Source organism: Chenopodium album, chromosome 4 (genome assembly GCF_948465745.1).
Source record: "Chenopodium album chromosome 4, dcCheAlbu1.1, whole genome shotgun sequence".
NCBI lineage: Eukaryota > Viridiplantae > Streptophyta > Magnoliopsida > Caryophyllales > Amaranthaceae > Chenopodium > Chenopodium album.
The window spans coordinates 72,896,167-72,916,124 of NC_137837.1; the positions used below are offsets into that span (position 1 = coordinate 72,896,167).

The window sequence follows — 19,958 nt, forward strand, 5'->3', positions numbered from 1 at the left end:
GTGTATTATATGAACATATACATATTGTGTATGGTATTGTAGTAAAGAGACTAATCTAATTTTAAAAACGATGTAAATCGATAAGCTGTTTTCTCTCATTTACAGTACTTAATAGCAAGATCAAGTTATCTAGTTTAGCTTCCTATTTACACGTTCATCAATTTTCTTGCACATCCGCCGCTATAAAATGGAAAGTTTAAGAATAAAGGTGCGCCACTAATGGAGGAATTTACATTTTACTCAAATGTGTTAAAACAAGATTAAAAAATTAATTTTTAAAGTTATCTTTAAGATTAACTTCGCAAAGAAGTGACTCTTTCATGGTCATAATTTAAGTCTTTTTATGTTGTATATGTAATACACCCGTTGTATACAAGACCTACTGCAATCAATGTACGTATTATCTTATAAAAAAGAAATAACATGATTCATAGTCAAGACTCAAGAGTCTACCTATATAATTAATCAGTGGTGAATAGTAGAATTAATTGGCGGAATTATTAATCTTTTATGGGTTTTTTTTATTATTATTTTTATTTTTTATCAAGCCCATTTTTTGTTTGTTCAATCTTTAGGTTAATGATTTACAATTTTGTTTACTAGTTTGATTAAGTCTATATATATGATTTAGTCAAATTAATATAGTTTCAATTGCGACAGAAATCTAATAAAATGATTATGTTGTTGAACTAATTAAAGAAAGGCCACTAACACTAAAGTAGACCCATGCATTAACATTAATATGTTTTACTAATGGCAAAACTAAAATCAGACCAAAAAGAAGAATGGGGACAAAACCAATGTTAAGCCTGTTTAATGTTTATGCTTCCATGTGCTAATCGTACAATGGTTTAATTTAATTAGACATATTTAGCAAGTGAGAAGAAACATCGAAGAAACATCATAATGCACAATTGGCCTTTTGACAATGTAGGCTACTCATTTTTAAAACCTAAAAAAGGACTATTATAGGAAATTGGCTCTTTGCACCACATGAAACATTTAATTTCCAATCATGCAATAGTATGCTTACTTCTCTAGAAAATTAGAGAATATTTATATATCATTTTCTTTTTGGAGTAAAGTTGATTTTACTAATCCCATAGATAACTAAAAGCCTTCATTTTGACTTTTTGTGGTGAAAAAAAATCTAGTATAATCTAATAAAAATATATTTTTAAATAAATCTAAATTACTTATTTTTACATTAACGGTATAAGTACCTTCTACGACTTTACGATAAAAATAAAAATAAAAAGTGATTTAATGTTCCCTAAATTAGCTAGACTTTGTTTGGTTTATCTTACTTTGTTTTAAATTATATTGGCAGAATTTATTTTATCTAAACTTATTCTAACTATAATTGTCTCATTTGGGTTTGATTGTCTAAACTTCTCTAAAAACATAACTTATTACATCCCCTCAAAAAAAAAAAACATAACTTATTACATTTTTTAAAAAAAACTTTTGTATACATCCAATGTACATAATATTACTACTCATCAAGGTAACTTTTATTGAATTTAGGGTAATTTTTATCCACAAAGCTTAAATAACTTTGATTTATAAGCAGAATAACTTATATATACTAGGTAATTTTCATTCATTATAGAGTAACTTTTGTTCATTTTAGGCTTTAAAGCAGAAGAAGTATAATATTTTATTGTACATCCCATTTTTTTTTTTTTTTAATGTTTGTCTTTTTTTCCTAGGGACATAACTTATTACATGAAGTAGTGAACTTATAGAAATTTATATTGAATATATTTTAACTTTAATAAGCACACACTTTTTTTCTCCAAAAGAAATTTTAACACAGTTGTACCTTTAGTTCTTGATACGTCCAATTGTGAGTACTCATCGCGGCGAATCAAACTGGAACCCAGAAACTGCTTTATGGCATACGGAACTAACCCTCTCTAAAATACATGTTACTGCCCTTGTTTACATACAGTTCTCATTTCAATTGGAAGAGCCTACAAATGACTCCCAAAGCCCACTTAAACAAGAGCATCATCATTTTTTCTACAGAAGAATACTAGGACTTGAATAACATTGAGAACCCGTCATCATCGTTCTTATATTGTAACACATCTAAATGAGCCGTATAACCTGTACATGTACACAAACATTCCTTATAAAGACTATTCCTTATAAAGACTATCATAATCCATATCATGAAAAGAATGATATATACAATAATACATTATATACAATTGCATCTTCTACTCAACCCCCCTATAAAAAGGGAGGTGCAAGAATGAACAAGTAACTACTGTTCAAAAGGCGACCAAAAACCCCCCACTAAACGGAGGGCATACCTGAACTCCATAGATTTCCTGCCATTCTGAACCTTCACTGTCTTGTCAATGCATCAGTTCCTTCTTGTCTGAAGATTCAAGTTGTTTAGCAACTATATTTTTGATACAACCTACTGGTTCTATATTTGAATCCTTCTTTATACAACTGGAGTTTAGAGCAGGGACACCAACTTTCAAAGAGAGGAATTTTTTAAGGCCTGCTTTCTGGACTTCCTTGATGGTGTGGAGAAGGGATCTTGCAGAGAAATATCAGTTTGTTTGTCACTTGAAGACACATCTTTTGAGCTCGAAACTGCTTTCTTACGATATCGGTTGGGGCTTGATAAAACTGGGCCTCCTCTAGAGGGGCTTTCTGCCCTTTTGGTTCTTGAAAGTGGTTTGCAATGACAGCCATGAGAATTCAAACTTAACCAGGAATCCTTTGAGTGGTCTTTTCCTGTCCCTGTCAAACCCAATCTAGGAGATCTTTTTCTTTGAGACCGAGTCCGCTCAGAAACTCCAGATGCAAGTGATCTCAAAAGCTGGGCATGATCATCTGTGCCCAACACATTATGTGATTGCTCCTGAATCACCTAGTGAACGAAACCAAGGAGTAAGAACAGAGAAAATTAAATGGTTTGGATGCTCAAAAGTCAGGGAGTCAGGGCTATCCTAGACCAAACAAGACATGTTGAAAGCAAACTAAGCATACGAGGCAAGGTCTAGCCAAACCTCAGGCATAAATAATAGTCTGCCTTCTTGCTTTATCCACATATTTGTTTTAGAGGGTGTTTGATGAGAATTACAAATGGCAAACAGGCATCAAGTTCTTGATGCTGTTCACCATATCCTCTTTGCTTTGGGTTAGGATGTCATTAAGGCTGAGTATTGTCTGAGCCACAGTTTACCAAAACAGCAATTGGTGTTATTGTTGCCTCATGTTGCCGGGGGGGAAATACACTTCATAAGCAGTGTAGAGAAACCACTAAAGAACGTTTAATAAAAGAAAATCCATGTCAATAGGCTGATAAGAGCAACTCCAATGGTTGTAGCTAGGGACTTGCTTGCAATTTCAATAATTCCCTAGCTACTAGCTTGACCATTGGAGCTAGAAAAGGCTAAGCAAATTAGCTTTGCAGGAATTAAACTTGACAAAATAAATTGCTCATTGCACCAATTAAGCTCTTTTCATGTATATTCTATCCAACTACTACTAAGCTAATAGCTAGCCATTGAAGCAAAAAGTAGCTAAAATGATAATTAGCTTAAAAGCTTATGTGGCATGGCGAGCAGAGCAACTTCAATGGTAAGCTAATTGTTAAATTAGCTTGTCATGCCACATAAGATTTCAAGCTAACTTTTTTAATAGCTATTTTGTGCCCCAATGGTTCGCTACTAGCTTGCTAATTAAATAAGCTTGACTTTCTAAATTAGCCCCCTACAAATTTAATTATTTATATTAATCTCCAATAATTTTGGAAACTTTTTTGTCAAGCAAATTATCTTAGACAAGCTAATTTGCTTGGCCAAGCTAATTGTATTTTTTAGCTCCAATGGCCAAGCTAGAGACTTTTGGAGTTGCTCTAATTGTCAAATTAGCTTGCCATTGGAGTTGCTCTTAAGGTCATGTATTGAGGTATAGGATACAAAGGACAGTTTCAAACAACAGCTTGCTCACAAAAAATGCAGAAAAAATAAAGCAATACATAGATATACAAATTATGCACATAGAAAGTATTGACCAAGAAAAGGCATGATCTGGGACTCTGGGAGTTTCAACCCAATGAAATAGAGTAGTAATTACTACATGCTTCATTTGTAGATAGTAAGCACAAGCAAATTTGGGATGCTAAAGAAAAGGTTGTCATACTTCCTAAATTATAATAGGTCGTGTTTGGATTTCCCAAAATAACCCCACTGAAATGATACTATGTACTATGAAAAAAGGTTGGAGGGACACAGCAACAACAAAACTTATTTAGTAAAACCATATTGAATCCCTAAATAAAACGAGTTAGGACAATGTGACAAGCTGGCAACTACTTTTGAGTTTTGACAAAGAAACATCTTCCATTAACCGCATTAATAAGGAAGCTGGGGGAAAGTAGGTGACACAAATAAGCCCCACAATCACTACTATATAAGCCAGCTCACAAGGAGTTTTGTGTCTACCTAAAATACCCTCACGTTTTAAGTATGCTTTTAAGTTTTAACATAATTGTTGTACACGCTTGTTAATATTCACGCATCATATGCATTTCGATCTAGTAATTCCCTGAACTAACACCTAACTAAATCAGATATGTACAACAAAAACAGCAGCAATGTTGTTTTTAATCAGGTAAGAAGAAAAATATTACCTTATTGTGCATGTTAATAGCTTCTTCGGCATCTGATCCCACTTCTCCATCAGAATCCTCCATTTCTTCACGCTCAAACTCTACATCCTCCATTTCTTCATCAGAATCACTCAGTTCTTCCTGTTCCATCACTATTTCCAAGGGAGGATGAACACTAACATTATCATTAATACATGAGCCATAACTACCATCAACCGTGTTGGAAACTGCAGAAGAATTATCAGGAATAGATATCTCCATATGCCTCTGACCAACAGGATCTGCAGGCTGGAGCTCAGCAAGCTGAGATGAGTCACCGTGCATGGTCACACTCTCAACAACACTTGACCCACTTATTGATGGAAATGACAAATTTATTTCATCTCTTTTGCTTAAATTTTCTCTCCTTTTAGATGCAGAACTCAGGTGGATATCCAAGTCCAAATCATTTGCATCAGCATTGGGACTGGTAAGTCTAGTAGCAGCAGCCATTTGTGCAGCAGTTGCACCAGCATCATAAACAATATCTTCCACATATTGATCCCTAGAAAGCTCCAGATCAGTATTTAGTAAAGAGTCAGTCATGCCAGTGTCTATAGAGTTGGCACGAATTTCTTTTGCTCTTTGTAATAGGGGATGAAAATCTAGACTGGAAGATGCTGAGGCACTTTCTTTTGATCCCAAAAATTTTAAGCTAGCATCGGGCCCAGCAGGGCAAGGATTTCGTAGTAGAGTAACATTCATTTGATGTTGCATTGGTGGGAAGAAACTAAATGTAGGAATCCTCATAGGATTGTTAACAGGGTAGCATGGTAAATGCCCCTCTTCAATGGTTCGAAACAGTAAAGGGTGCATTTGAGGATCCAGTTTTGTGCCTCTTTCTTTAGTGAGACTTCCATTCTTCAACAGTCCATCTTTTTGCGAGGGCAAACTTTCAAAATTGGGATTTGGTATCATAGTATTGTCTTGCACATGTTTTACTAAATTTGCAGGCGCGGGACTAGAAGCACAAACCTCACTGGAGCTTCCAAACTGAGTATTTCTGAGAGAAGCCTGAGATATAATACGGACTGCTGAAGGAAGTTTGACAGGGGGTAATTCTGGCGCTAATTTAACTAGATTGGAAACGCTAGGCTTTCCAGCCCTTTGGGACCGAGATAGCGATTCACTAAACGTTTCTGAAGTTGGAATAGGTGGCGGTTGGCTAGAAGAAACGTGGGGATGCAAAGAATTGTAAAGTATTAAATGGGAATTTTCTGAAGCAGCTAAGCCCTTGTAAGCATGACCTTTGTTAATTTGAATTTCTCGGTTCCGATGATTATCTGCCCCACTCTGGGTGGCACTAGAGCTAGCAACCGGAACATCTCCATGCAGACATCCTGACTTAAAGCTTGAGGAAGATATTTTGGAAGGATCCACTCCAGAGAGAGTGGGTCTCCAATCAGCCAAAAAAGCTTCATGAACATATGCTTCATTATCATTGTCCACAAAGTCTTCTCCGCTTTCATTCTGGCAACCAGAAAATTCATTATGTTAAAAATACAGAAAAAAGAAAAAAAAAATACAATATGCCTAATATGCAATATACATCAAACAATTTACTCAAACGAATCCCTCCAACTAGACTTCTACAAGAAAATTTACCCCATAAGAACCAACTGAATGGAAGCTAAGATAAAGGCAAAGCTTCTACATTTGGACAAAAAGACTACATCAAGACCACGTTGTTCAATAAAATAGCTGCAACAATTATAACGCGAACATCTTAGCTGTGTGCTAACATGACTTATCATTTTTTTTTTTTATCACCAAAGGCCTTCACAAAATTACATAAACATGAGCAATTTGTTAGAAATCAAATGATGACTTCAACAAACATGATAGCAAGGTAAAATTAAGAGATAATATCACCTATTGCCACATTCTCATTCATCAAGCAGATACAACCTATACAAGCACACTAAAGTTAAGAGGGTGAAATGTGCATGAGATACTCCTCTCCTTTCCTTCTTACTTAGTCTCCATAAAAGTGTTTGCAGTTTTTCTTTTCTTTTTTGATAGGATAAAGGAGTGCATATAGTTTGCATGTATCTAGAGCAAGCACACTGGTGACATGAAAAATACCTCCTTCTCAGATCCAGTCTGAGAGTAATCCATAGCTGCAGCTTTGTTTCTTCTCCTGTTTGACTCATAAACTCTATGTCTCTCCCTCCGAGCTGAATCAAATTTGTATGATTTCTGAGTTCCAATAGCAGTGCGCCACTGCCGAGGAAGCAGATTAGGATCCCTATACGGAACCATAGTTCTCCAAACTGATGTCCAGTCAAGTTTGAATGCCTTGAGTCCCTATTTAAAAGTACAAGCAATATAATAAGACACCAGGTATAAATTGGCAGTCTTGATTTAAATCAAACAAAGTATAAAATATTTAAATTATAAATTTAAAAGAAAAAAAAAAAAAAAAAAAAAAAAAAAAAAAAAAAAAAAAAACCAAGAAAATAGAATCACCTCCTGAATACGAGCTTTCTCGACCTCTGTGAGTGGAGATGTTTTCATCTTTCTTACAGCCTAAATGTAGCCAAGCAAAAATATGAGAAAAACTCAGTCCACTTCTACAAAAGGGAATTTTTGTGAACCGAAAAACAAGATAAAATAGGGAGGAAAACAGGGTGCTGAGGAATCTCTTAGATACTAGTAAATAATTAATGACAGAGGATCTGCAGGAAGTTGTGAACATCATTAGACTTCATAGCCACTTTAAGTTATTCATGACCACGGCACTATTGAAAGTTTAGGTTTTAATATGGAATTGAGCAACTATCCTAGAAGATGGATACAAATTCTCACATGTTAAAAATTTTGTCAAATTTAGTTGAAAATTGCCATGGTAATGTAAGCATAGTATTGATATATAAGATGACCTATAATGTAAGTTCCATTTTTAATAAGTGACATCTAATGTGCATTAGTTAATGAAATGACTTGTATATTCAATCAAAAGATTTTTGGCTAATCAGACTTTATATATTGAGCCAAGAAAGCAATACTTCCATGTTCCATTATTTCTCTCTAACTGTCAAATCTCTATGAAAAATACCATCAAATTATAGAGCAGCGCAGATAAGCTTAAGCTAACCCTTCAAGATGATCCACCAATTTGGGTTCCTTGGCGGCAATAAAAAGAATTCAGACTCCCCCCCCCCCCCCCCTCTTTCTCACAACTCAAGTCCAACTGAAAACACGGATTACATAGCTCCAACTACTTCAACTGGCTGATATCAACCAGTAGTTTATTAAATTTGGCCTAAACGACAACTGACACATTGACACCATTATATTTTAAGAAGACTTCATATCATACATCTAGATAGATCTCTGTTGCAAACAAAATAGCACTTGCTCAAAACACAGTTTACAAATCTTAATATTTATTTGGCGCAAAATAGAAAAAATAAGTTTTAAGGAAATATTGAAAAAAAATAATCCCACTTTTGCTCAAAATAATCCTACCTTTGAGTAATCTGGTAACAATCCCACCTTTGATACTCATCTATTCAAAATGGTCCAGCTCCAACCTGTTCATCATATTATTATTTTTTTTTTTTTAAAAAATCTCTCCTCCTACCCCCTTTCATAACCACCAATATCACCACCACCACCACTCCTCGATAACCACCTGACCTGACCCAGCCAACCAGTTATTTATTTATTTTTCTTAAACCTCACCTGACCCAGCCACCCCAACTGGGCAGCCACCCTGAACACTCCAACCCATCTCCCCGAAAACGCTACCCCCTCCCCCAAAATACCAAGCAGTCCAAACCCCATCCCCTCTCACCGGACCCCAAAACCCAACCTCCACCATAGAATTAGCGAGGAAGTGGGCAAAGCTGGGTCCCATGATACCTCATTTTTTCCATTAATTACCCCCACAAACCTGAGAATCCCCACCTGAAATCTCTTTCAATGGTGAAGTGTTACTATAGTAAATTCTTTTTGGGGTAAACGTAGACGAATTTACAGTGATTATAGTTGTATCCAAACACAATATGCTTGTTCCTCCAGATCTAAGTCCACAAAAAAAGCTCACACCACTTGCAATGGCGGTGTAAAATTGAAATTAATCGACGGTTACTGAAACACTCTATACAGCGGTTGGATTCACTAGCGACAATGCCGCAAACAGTGGAAGATGCGAAGGAGATAACAAGAGTTGAGCCGGAGCCGAGGCCATGGAAAATGGTGGCTAGAGAGAAAGAAGAGAGAAAAAAAAATGGCAATTTTTTTATTTAATTAATTTTGTTTATTTTCTATTATAAAAAAATAAGTCCAGTCAGAAAGTGAAAGGTGCCAAGCCACATAAAACCGGTTAAGGGAATATTTTGAGCAGATGGGGTCGAAGGTGGGATTGTTTCCAAATATAGAAAAGGTGATATTGTTCTGAGCAGAAGTGGAAAAGGTGGAATCATTCGCTTCAAATTTTCCCAAGTTTAATGAGAAATAGTGAATTTCTTGATATTAACTTATTAATTGGAAATCTATTTAAAAACCTTATTAATAAGAAATTAGTTACAATATCAGAACTAAAAATATGGATCCCACAAAAACTGTCAAAAGGACAATTTTTTAAACTTCCCCCCGTTTCAAATTATACCCAGCAATTGACTCTTTTGCACCAATTTTTTTTAAAATGTTAGACCTCATTTTTTAAGAAATTAAAAAACCAAATTTCAGTAATTATCAGGTAGATCACAATGTATATTTTCAGAAAATCTAACTTCTTACATTTTATTTATACTACATAAGTAAAGATATTAGTGATCAAACTCATCAAAGATAATAATTGAATAATACAAAAAAAGTCAAATATTGCACGTAACTGAAAATTGGGGACGTATAAGTTGAAGAGGTAAAAACTAGAAATTAGAGTTTTTGGGTTAAGTAAAAATACTAAAGAGCAAAGGAAAATTTATTAAGAAAGTGATCTTTTTTCGTTTTAATAAATGCGAGTAAAGAAAATATTGTGTACATTGATGCATACACTATTTTCCAGAACAAAAACTCCTTTACACAGTTTTAAACACCTTAAGGGAATTAAGTATATTAAAGAATTCATTCTCATTCCTGAGTATCACATGTGGCAAGTACAAAATCCTAATCCACTGACATCTACTTAATACCCAATTGCCTTCCCACCGCCCACCCGCCTTAATACCATTGAAAGCAAATTTATATTAAAGTTCAGATTATTAAAAAATAATCAAATGTTGGGATTATTTTGGGCAAATGAGGCAAAGTTGGGATTATTCTTGTCATTTTTTCCTAAACATAAAATATACTACCTCCGTTTTTTATTAGTTGACACGTTTTGACTTTAGCACTATTTACACACCTCCCTTTGACCATGTTTTGTGATTTACATATAAAGAAAAATACAGTCAAGTGGGATCTTGTTAGATTCGTCACAATGTATATTTTCAAAATATCAACTTTATACAATTTTTGCTTATCGGTAATTAAAGATATTAATGATTGAATTTGTGCATTGGCAAACGTGACTAATGAAATGTGTCAACTAAAAAGAAACGGAGGAAGTATACAAAGAATTTAGTTTGAAACACACTTTTTATGCACAAGCCACATAATATTTTTAATAAATAACAAGACCAAAAAAAAAAAACCACTATGCTCCTCACCCAAATCATGGAGCCCTGAAATTTGGAGGTGAGGATTCGTGACCATATTCTCACCTTATTCGAAAAAATCCATAGTAGAACAGTCAAGTACCAAAGCTTTCAAAAAATCATCTACGTTAAAAATCATTCAACAGCATGAGGCATTAGCCCTAGATGCAGAGTCTTGGTCTACCAACTACAGGGTGCATTAGGTTGTCCTCAGCATAAAAAAGTGTTGCTAGGTAGATCATTTCCTACCCGGATAATCACCTGGAATCACACTCAAGACTAAACCTACCACATCAATTCTTCCTTCTCACTGTAAGAATACACCCAAATGAACAACATTTTACTAGCAGTATTGACTCATTAAGGTTCAATTTCATACTAAGCTACCGTGAATTAACAAATGTCAAACAAAGGGATATGGAACTACAGGGGCAATTCAAAGAATGAGAAAGGGGAAGCAAATATGTTTTTGTCAAACCAAGATTTCACAGGGAAAAATAAAAAATAAAAAAAAAACACTAATACATTTGCTGGTGAGTAAAACACATATATATAGCATCTCTAAAGGGGGGTAAGAGAAACTACGAACATGGAGGGAAAGTTAACGACACTGTTTTGATAAACATCTCTATCAAATCAAGATGCCAAGATCAAATAGAAAAGTGGGTAACAAAACAGACCAAAGTCAAAGATAGGCAGCTATCAAAAAGATTGGATCGAAAACACATAATTTACCGCATTGGCAATATTGAGTTAATACCTTTATTGGATTTTCAGGTGCCTTAGCTGAGCAGCGATTTTTTGCCCTTACAAAAATCTGTGGCATATAGAATTGTCATGTATCAATTATATTATAGTATATCAAAAATAATACTACATAATAATAATAGTAATAATGTACACTTTATGTATATATTTGACATAGGAAGTAATAAAAGTAAACTAATCATACAATGTACTCCCTTCATCCTTTAATGTATGCTCCAAGTCATATTGCACAGTTTTAAAAATTCCGTTAAGTGATTTTGATGATTAGGTAAAATAGTATGACCATATTCTTGATGAGAGAGTTAAATAATGGGACCACAATACCACATGCTTATTAAGGAAATGGAACATTCTTTAGAGACACCTTGTAAAAATGAAGCATGCATATAGGGACGAAAGAAGTACATCTTTTTATGAGAGGAGATTCCAGAAAATATGAGCTTGGACAGTATACCCAACAAGGACAAAAAATCCTCCAGAAAGCTAATAGGAAATATAATTGCACAGCAATCATGTCGTACTATTGTATGTCATTCATAGATGATAACAGAGAGACAGAACAGATAAACACAAACTAACACAGAAGAGAAACACAGTAAACAACTCTATTAGTTAAGACTCAACTCACTCAAGATTATATACATAAAACCAACATAGATCCAATTATTTTTTACAAAAAAATGGCACAAAAATGCAAAAAATAGAATGGAGTACAGACATATAAAATCTCATATTATAAACTTGTTTGGGTAGTTGAGATTTAGAGAGGAAGAAAGAGAGGAGAAAGGAAGGAATATATTTTCCATTCTTTGTATAGAATATTATGGGGAGAGATGGAGGTGATTTTATTCCTTATTTTCTAAGAAACGAGGCTCTCCAAATTTTAAAAGAATTGGAAGGCAAATGAGAGCAAAACACACAATAACAGGAAAAGACATGTATGCCCTAACTTTACTATGCTTAAAACCCTTCACAAAAACACATTCAAGCGATTCAACCCTCAAAACTTTTTTTCTCCTACCCCCAACCCTCTCTTTCTGTACCATGGATGTAATTCCTCCAGCTGGATTTCCTCTCACCTCACCACCTGCTCCGTTAACCAAGAGACTCTGCCACCATTAACAGCAATCAAAAGATCAATTAGACCCCACGTGGTATTGCTTAATTCGAAATCGAAACATTGATGATGGTAAATTTGCGGCTGTTGTCAGTTTGTCTTCCATTTTGACAATCTAGATTGATAGAGTTTGACATAATCCCTTCCTCTATTAGATTTATATATATATATATATATATATATATATATATATATATATATATATATATATATATATATATATATATATATATATAGAGAGAGAGAGAGAGAGAGAGAGAGAGAGAACCATTGATGATGGTAAATTTGCGGCTGTTGTCAGTTTGTCTTCCATTTTGACAATCTAGATTGATAGAGTTTGACATAATCCCTTCCTCTATTAGATTTATATATATATATATATATATATATATATATATATATATAGAGAGAGAGAGAGAGAGAGAGAGAGAGAGAACCATTGATGATGGTAAATTTGCGGCTGTTGTCAGTTTGTCTTCCATTTTGACAATCTAGATTGATAGAGTTTGACATAATCTCTTCCTCTATTAGATTTTATATATATATATGTTGTTGAGCAAATTCTACTTACCGTCAATGATTTAACTTTGGAAAAATGGAAACTAATAATCCCACCTTTTGGTGGTCTTTTCTAAACAATCTCACCTTTAATTAATCTCAAAATAATCCCACCTTTGAACTTCCTCTACTCAAAATGGTCCTTGATGGGTTGTTAACCAGGTTAATAGGTTAACTTAACACTTGTCACATTTCTATTAGTTAGCTTTTTTAATTTTAATTCTAATTATTAGAAAAGCTTTCTCTCTCATACCTCCCCCATCCTATTACCCCTGCCTACTCAAAACCACCGTCCATAGCGTCTGTGCCCCCTCCACCGTCCTTTCTCTCTCCTCTCCTTCACCACTCTCGTCGTCATTAACAAACACCCCTGCACCACCAGCCTGTCTTGTATTAGTGGGACGGGTTTAGAGTGAGTTGGGTGGGGTTTTTATGTTGTGGGTTTTTAGTGTGAGGTAGATTTTGGTGGTGGAGGGAGGGTTGGATTTTAGGTGTTGGGGTGGGTTTTCGGGTTGGGTACAGTCTGGTTTTGGGATTCAGTGGGGTAGGTACCGTAGGACTTTAGGTGGTCCTGGTGGTAGGTTCAAGTGGCGGGAACAATCCGGTTTGGGGTTTTCAGTTTGGGTTAAGAACTTGTGAGATTCCCAAGTGGGTTTTGATGGCTGGCAAGTGGCGAAGAAGGAGGTGGCTTTGCTGGTGGTGGTTGCCTGGTTGATGAGCCCTTGAAGTCTTGGTATTGTTGGTGATGGTGGTAGTGGTAAATCTGGTAATGGTGGTAGAAGGCCCTTATTAAAAAAAATAAATAAATAATAATAAAAAATAAAAAAAAAAAAAAGATGATTTTAACCTGTTTAATAAGTAATCGGTAAAAAGGACCATTTTAAGAAGATAAGGAGCAAAGGTGGGATTATTTTGAGATTAATTGAAGGTGGGACTATTAAGAGAAGACCACCAAAAGGTGGGATTATTAATTTTCATTTTTTTCTTTAACTTTATAATCTAGATTGAGAGACTTAGAAATTATTGCTAAGGGAAAAACAAGAAACAAGGTATCATTTTAAATACTTTATCACCATACATAGTTATATGGAATATGAGATCCGACTATTTCCTTCACCCTCCCTCCCCTCATCTTCTTTGATATCCAAACAAGGGTTTAATAGTCTCAGTGTCCCTACCCTCTCTTTCCTGTCTAAAAACTTATCTAAACAAGCTGTAAATGACCTGGCAAAGCACAATATTTTTTATGAGCTCTCTCTCCTCAAACCACAATATCATCTACTAAGATGCACAAGGAAATAACAATATGAAGGAATACCAGGAAAATAAATATTTAAAAAAAAAAAAAAAAAAAAATTGTAAGAGAATGTTGATTTCCAAAGAGTATCCAGCTTCCCATCCAGAAAAAAGATTAACTCCTAGAGTTTCACAAGAAAATTTAAAGTTTCACGTGTAAGCCATCTTTGCTTTAAAATGATAGTGCCTACATGAAAAAGAGTACCAACAGAGTAGGAGAGTAGGAGAGAAATATGTCCTACACATAGAATCAGAATAGAAGTAGATTATAGGTAGGGAAAAAAGAAAATGCAATGGTTGTCTCGCACATAAACAGTAACCAAGTATTCCATCCTTCCAAGAGCTCCAACCATCTCCAATATAAACAGCAAAGTTACTCTATTTTATTCTGTATATGTTTTTCTAACAACTAATATCACAACAATCACAAAAACTTGGCCAAATGTGATAGTTTCCAATCAAATAATTCAATCATCAACCTTCAGTAAAAAAATTCTGGAGCATCTCAACTCTCAAGTATAAAATCAAGTATGAATATATGTTTCACATTTATGCAAAAAGAGGCAAGCATATAGTTACAGAAAGATTAAAAGTTTGCAACAGATAGATTGGACTTTTTATTTATAATTTTTGAAAAACCATCTGTGGAATTTTGGATAAAGAAACTACAGAGAAGCAATAACACATAACACGAATAAATAAATCCTCCAGGGTTCACATCCAAGATGAATAGCAAACCAGCACATCAAGGCTTCATGAATAGCAAACCAGCACATCAAGGCTTCATGAATAGCAAACCAGCACATCAAGGCTTCACACAGGCAAGAGTGATGATGGTAATTCTAGCCATAGACAAGAGTATTGAACAATGGCACCAAATGTAGAGCACAAGTTCACAATAGATCAATTATAACAATTATTGAGCATAAGCTATGAAGGCAATCAAGCATTTACCTGATGCTCTGATTTGCAAGGCAAAAAACGCTGCTGAATAGATTTCCAGTCGTTATTGTATTCCATTATTCCCATGGCAAGCAACCTAGATTTTCAAATTCAAAAATCAGGACAAATTGCCCCATATTTTAGCACCTTGGTTTCATTAAAACAAGTGCAGTTTTCCATTGACTTCAATGATACTTATATTACATACAATGTAGCAACAAGAATATACGATGAAGATAGTCCTAAAAGTAAACTATCAGCATATATCAAAATATACAAGTTTTGACTATTATACATAACAAGTAAGAAACTGATAAAACAACCAAACTACTCAAAGATACTAAATTTGCAGTCAAGTAATTGAGAGAAAAAAAAAAAAAAAAAAAAAAAAAAAAAAAAAAAAAAAAGACTTACACATCTTCAGCATCCGTGAAAAGCACTCGATTAGCAACAGCTGGGGATGGTGGCTTGTGAGGGAATAATGCTGGATTAAACAATGAATAAAAGGGCAGTGCCAATTTAGTAATTTGTTGGGGGACCAAGGCAACAGGTTGTTTCTTGGTACTTTCAACAAGGGTAGCAGCCAATGTCTTTTTAGGCCCTTTATTACTTGGTGATACTTCACAAGTATTTGAAGATGGGCCATCTCCTTTAGAAACATTATGATCCACTTCAGGTGAAGACTGAATAGCAAGGGGGAAAAGAGGCTGCTTTTCCAAAAACGTATTAGTAGTTTCCACACAGCGTCGTTGACGCTCTCGTACAGCTGGAAAAAGAAGTGACAAGAACAGAAAATGATAATCAACCAAGTACCATATAAGCTATTTACTTTTTTCAACAACAAAAAATAAATAAATAAATTATTTAATTAAATTAAATTTTTTAAAAAAAAGAAAAGAAATAAGAAAAAGCTCTCTACTTGCTAATCCCATAGCTCTGCTAGTTACCTTTAGAAACATCATCAATATATCTTCCAACTAGCTTAAGTGGTGCAACATCCAAAACTGATAGCACAGAATCACCTACAACTGGTGACCATCGACAGCCCTGAATAAGGCAACCAAGTTCTCTTTATTACAGTTTTAACATTCCATCACAAATTTAAAGGTACATTTTTCATCTACTAATAGTTAAGGAAAAAAGTACCTGACCATCATTAGGTGATACGTTCGAGTCCTTATTTTCAACTGAAACAGATGAGCAGGTGGATGAGGGGTAAAAACAAGAAATGGAATATGGCCCATTTCTCCAGGATAGTACTAGGTCCCGTTTGTGAAGCAGCTCTGCCAGAAGGCCCTTAATCTGTGATGCAATATGCTGCCGGGACGGTTCAAGAACACAAAGTGAATATACTTGGACAAGGAGTTGTACATGTTCATATATTATGCAATGTAGTTGCCCAATTTGATGAGGCTGGAATCCATTCGGTAAAACCCCTTGATCACACTGGGGGGACTGCAAAGAAGTCTCAAGTGCAACACATCTAGGACCGAGACACGGAACAGATGCACTGGACATCACAGGCAATAGTGGACGTAAGGGCCTATTTTCCTGCTGCATAACCTTCTTTTTATTTTGGGCATTGGCTTTTTTCTGTCCCTTTCGTCTAGTCTCAGGACGCCGAATAGCTCTCTCAAATCTCTCATCCTTATTAGGTGTCACTACACAATCATCAATGTCACTCTCAAGTGCTTCTTCAATTTCAATCTCAAAATCTGCATCATTATCTTCATCATCGTCATCATCATTACCCGCTAGATTCCCCTGATCCCCATTCCCTCCATTCAAAACTGCGGCAAGAAACTTCTTATACTCTTCTTCCTCGTCAACATTTTGAATATCGTCTTCATCATCAGTTTCTTGCAGGAACGTCTCCAACTCATCGAGCGTAAAACTAGCAAGAGAATACCGAGCTCTAGTCCTTCTACAAATAGCATCTTCATCATCCAAATCAATCATGGGTTTATTCCTGGAACTAATCAATCCCATGTCTGCCTCCCCTACATCCTCGACACCATCAGCTCCACTATTCAACCCATTCCCCTTTTCCAGAACCTTATCATTTTCCTGATTCAAAATCAATTCCGAATCCCTCTTACTAACATCACCACATTCCCCCTCATGAACAACATCATTCATCCCCTTGAATAAACCATGAGTATCTACAGGCACTACATTCTCAACATGACTATTAACAACATCAATATCCAACCCGTCCACTTCCGAGCTCAAGCTCGACGAAGCCTCTTCCGAAAGGCTCTCCTTCAAAAAGGGATTAAAATCCACATCCTCATCTTCGGACTCGTCTTCTAAAGTAACTTCTTCCATTACAACCGGGCATACCTCATTCTCACAATTCTGTCCTAACATTAAAGGGTTACCTAAACTAAGCCTGCAACACATTAACAGCCGAATTTGACTCAATTCAAAAAATAAAAAATAATAAATAATAAAAAAATAAATCACATAAAATTCTTCTTACTTAGAAATATAAATAGCAAATTTCTACTAGTAGCAACAAATCATTCGTTGTAATCTTTCATAACATCAGTGATTATAACCAATAGTTCAATAATCAACTTCCAATAGTTCGATAGTCCACCTTAGAAGAACCCTAAATTGACTATACTGAATTTTAGATTTCACGATTAACACTAAATTGTGAAATTGACGTTCAATGATTGTCGCCTTGTCGGGAAACAAAGAGAGAGAGAATTACCTCAGAAACTGGTTCAATGGAGGAGAGAAAGCTTACAAGGCGATGGAGAATTGAGAGTACGCTTCAATGGAGAATAGAGAGAGATAGTGAGCGTGAAAAGGCTCCAAAATAGGAAAAATAATTAAATATAAAGAAGAAGAAATTAATAAAAAAAAAAAAAAAAAAAAAGGGGGGGGTAAAATTGCCTGGAATAATCCGACTTTTGTCTTATTCGCCCAAAATAATCTCACATTTTAATTATTTTTAAATAATTCGACTTTTAATGTCAATAGTTCCAACCGGTCATCTAAAGTGCTAGCAAGTTAAATACACGTGTCGGCCTATGATAGTTAAAAAAGATAATTATTAAATTTAAAAATTAAAATTTTTTAAAATGTTAAATTTTTTTGTAAGAAAAGATTAACAAAAACTTTATTATTTAAAAAATCACCCCACCAGCACTAGCCAACCTCTCCGCCACTGGCTAGTCTGCTTGACTCCCTTTCGACGCGAATTTGACCACCCAGACCTGCCTCCTCCGACGCCCCCTTTTCCCTATCCTCTCCCATGAACCACCAACCCCCCTCCCTCCCCCACGATATCCCACTAAAATCACTCCCTACCGTCGAAATCCCTTTCCTCATCCTGATCCCAGCCCCCGCCCCTTCCCCCGCCTCCACTTCAACCTTCCTCACCTTCCCCACCAAGCGACCACCCACAATAATGACAACATTGCGGTGGCTAGGGTTGTAATTCAACGGCTGCGGTAGGGGCTGCAATTTGGCAATTCGGTGGGGATTTTGCTGATGGGTAGTGGCTAGGATGTGGGTTTTTGTAAAATTCAATTTTTTAAAAAATTTAAAATTTTAGACAAATTATATAATGGCCGTGTAGTTTAAACAAACAAACAAAAATAATTTATTTAACAAGTTAATAGTCACTTTGGACCATTTTTATCGGATTAACATAAAAGGTTGGATGATTTAAAAATAACAGAAAGGTGGGATTATTTTAGTCAGATGAGGCAAAGGTGGGATTATTCCGGGCAATTGTTCCTAAGAAAAATATTAGGAAAATTTGGCAAAATAATACTTGTATAACCTTTTGCCCATCCGTTAAAAACAAGTATATCTATAGATTTTTTTTTTTTTTTTTTTAAAATAATGCAAACTTATATAGTAATCTATTTTAAATAGGTTAAAAAATAGGCTCCAAGGCAAAACACTATTGATGGATTGTTGAAACCTACTCTTCCTACAAGTTGGATACAATTGCATGCATCTAGGCAAATCTGTATATTCTACGTATATGTACGTCTTAATTTTTATTTTTTTTTAATAATTCCCATTATATATATATATATATATATATATATATATATATATATATATATATATATATATATATATATATATATATATATATATACACTTCCTCCGTTCTATTAATATTGCAACAATGGACTTTTTGCACTATTCATCACTCTTGTTTGACCATATAATATGAGTTATACGTTAAACAAAATATAGTCAAGTGAGATCTTGTTGGATTCGTCTCATAAAATACTTTCACAATATCAACTTTTTATAATTTTTACACTTACACAATTATAGATATTTAGCATATAAAAGGTGTTTCGGGATGCGTAATTTCCTCCTTGTTGCAATATTAACAGAACGGAGAAAGTGTGTGTGTGTATATATATATATATATATATATATATATATATATATATATATATATATATATTCAGTTTGCGAAGGAGATGAAAGCGTGCGGAAAAATTCGGTCAAGTTGGGAGTACAACGTTTATCACCACATCATCCACAGATTGTGGATGATTGGCGATAATCACATGGAATCAAATAACATACCTTTTGATTCTCATGTAAATATAATGTGTTATATTTCTAATTACAACTTTTAGAATTATAATAAGGATTAATTTAAAATACTTGGTTTATGAATATTTTGTATTAGATTTGGATTGCCATTCAAAATTTAGAGAAGAAAAAACAAACCTCACTAAAATTCTATACAATAATTAAAGCAATCACCTTTTAGAACAATCATTGAACTAAAAATTAAGTAGCATATATTTACCTTCAAGTAAAGTCATAACAGACAAGTCACTACGGGGTTTAGTTGCTACTTTTTTAAAAGGTACTCCCATGAACTTTATTTTATTTTATTTTATTTTTATTTTTTTAAAAAAAAAATTAATTGAACCTCCAAAGTTTTTTAAAAACATCAACT

The 19,958-nt window shown here is 34.6% G+C and overlaps 1 protein-coding gene across 1 annotated transcript; it reads right to left on the bottom strand.

The window, feature by feature from the left end:
* Positions 1 to 2,175: 2,175 nt before the first annotated feature.
* On the bottom strand, positions 2,176 to 18,014 carry LOC145629293 (uncharacterized). Its single transcript, XM_081681848.1, has 10 exons — positions 17,724 to 18,014; positions 16,151 to 17,396; positions 15,952 to 16,051; positions 15,419 to 15,770; positions 15,017 to 15,101; positions 11,084 to 11,140; positions 7,148 to 7,207; positions 6,764 to 6,985; positions 4,661 to 6,148; positions 2,176 to 2,893 (listed from the first exon to the last, which is right to left on the bottom strand). Exons 2-10 carry the CDS (start codon positions 17,372 to 17,374, stop codon positions 2,495 to 2,497), a joined length of 3,987 nt encoding a protein of 1,328 aa, XP_081537974.1. The 5' UTR covers positions 17,375 to 17,396; positions 17,724 to 18,014; the 3' UTR covers positions 2,176 to 2,494.
* Between the last annotated feature and the right edge of the window lie 1,944 nt (positions 18,015 to 19,958).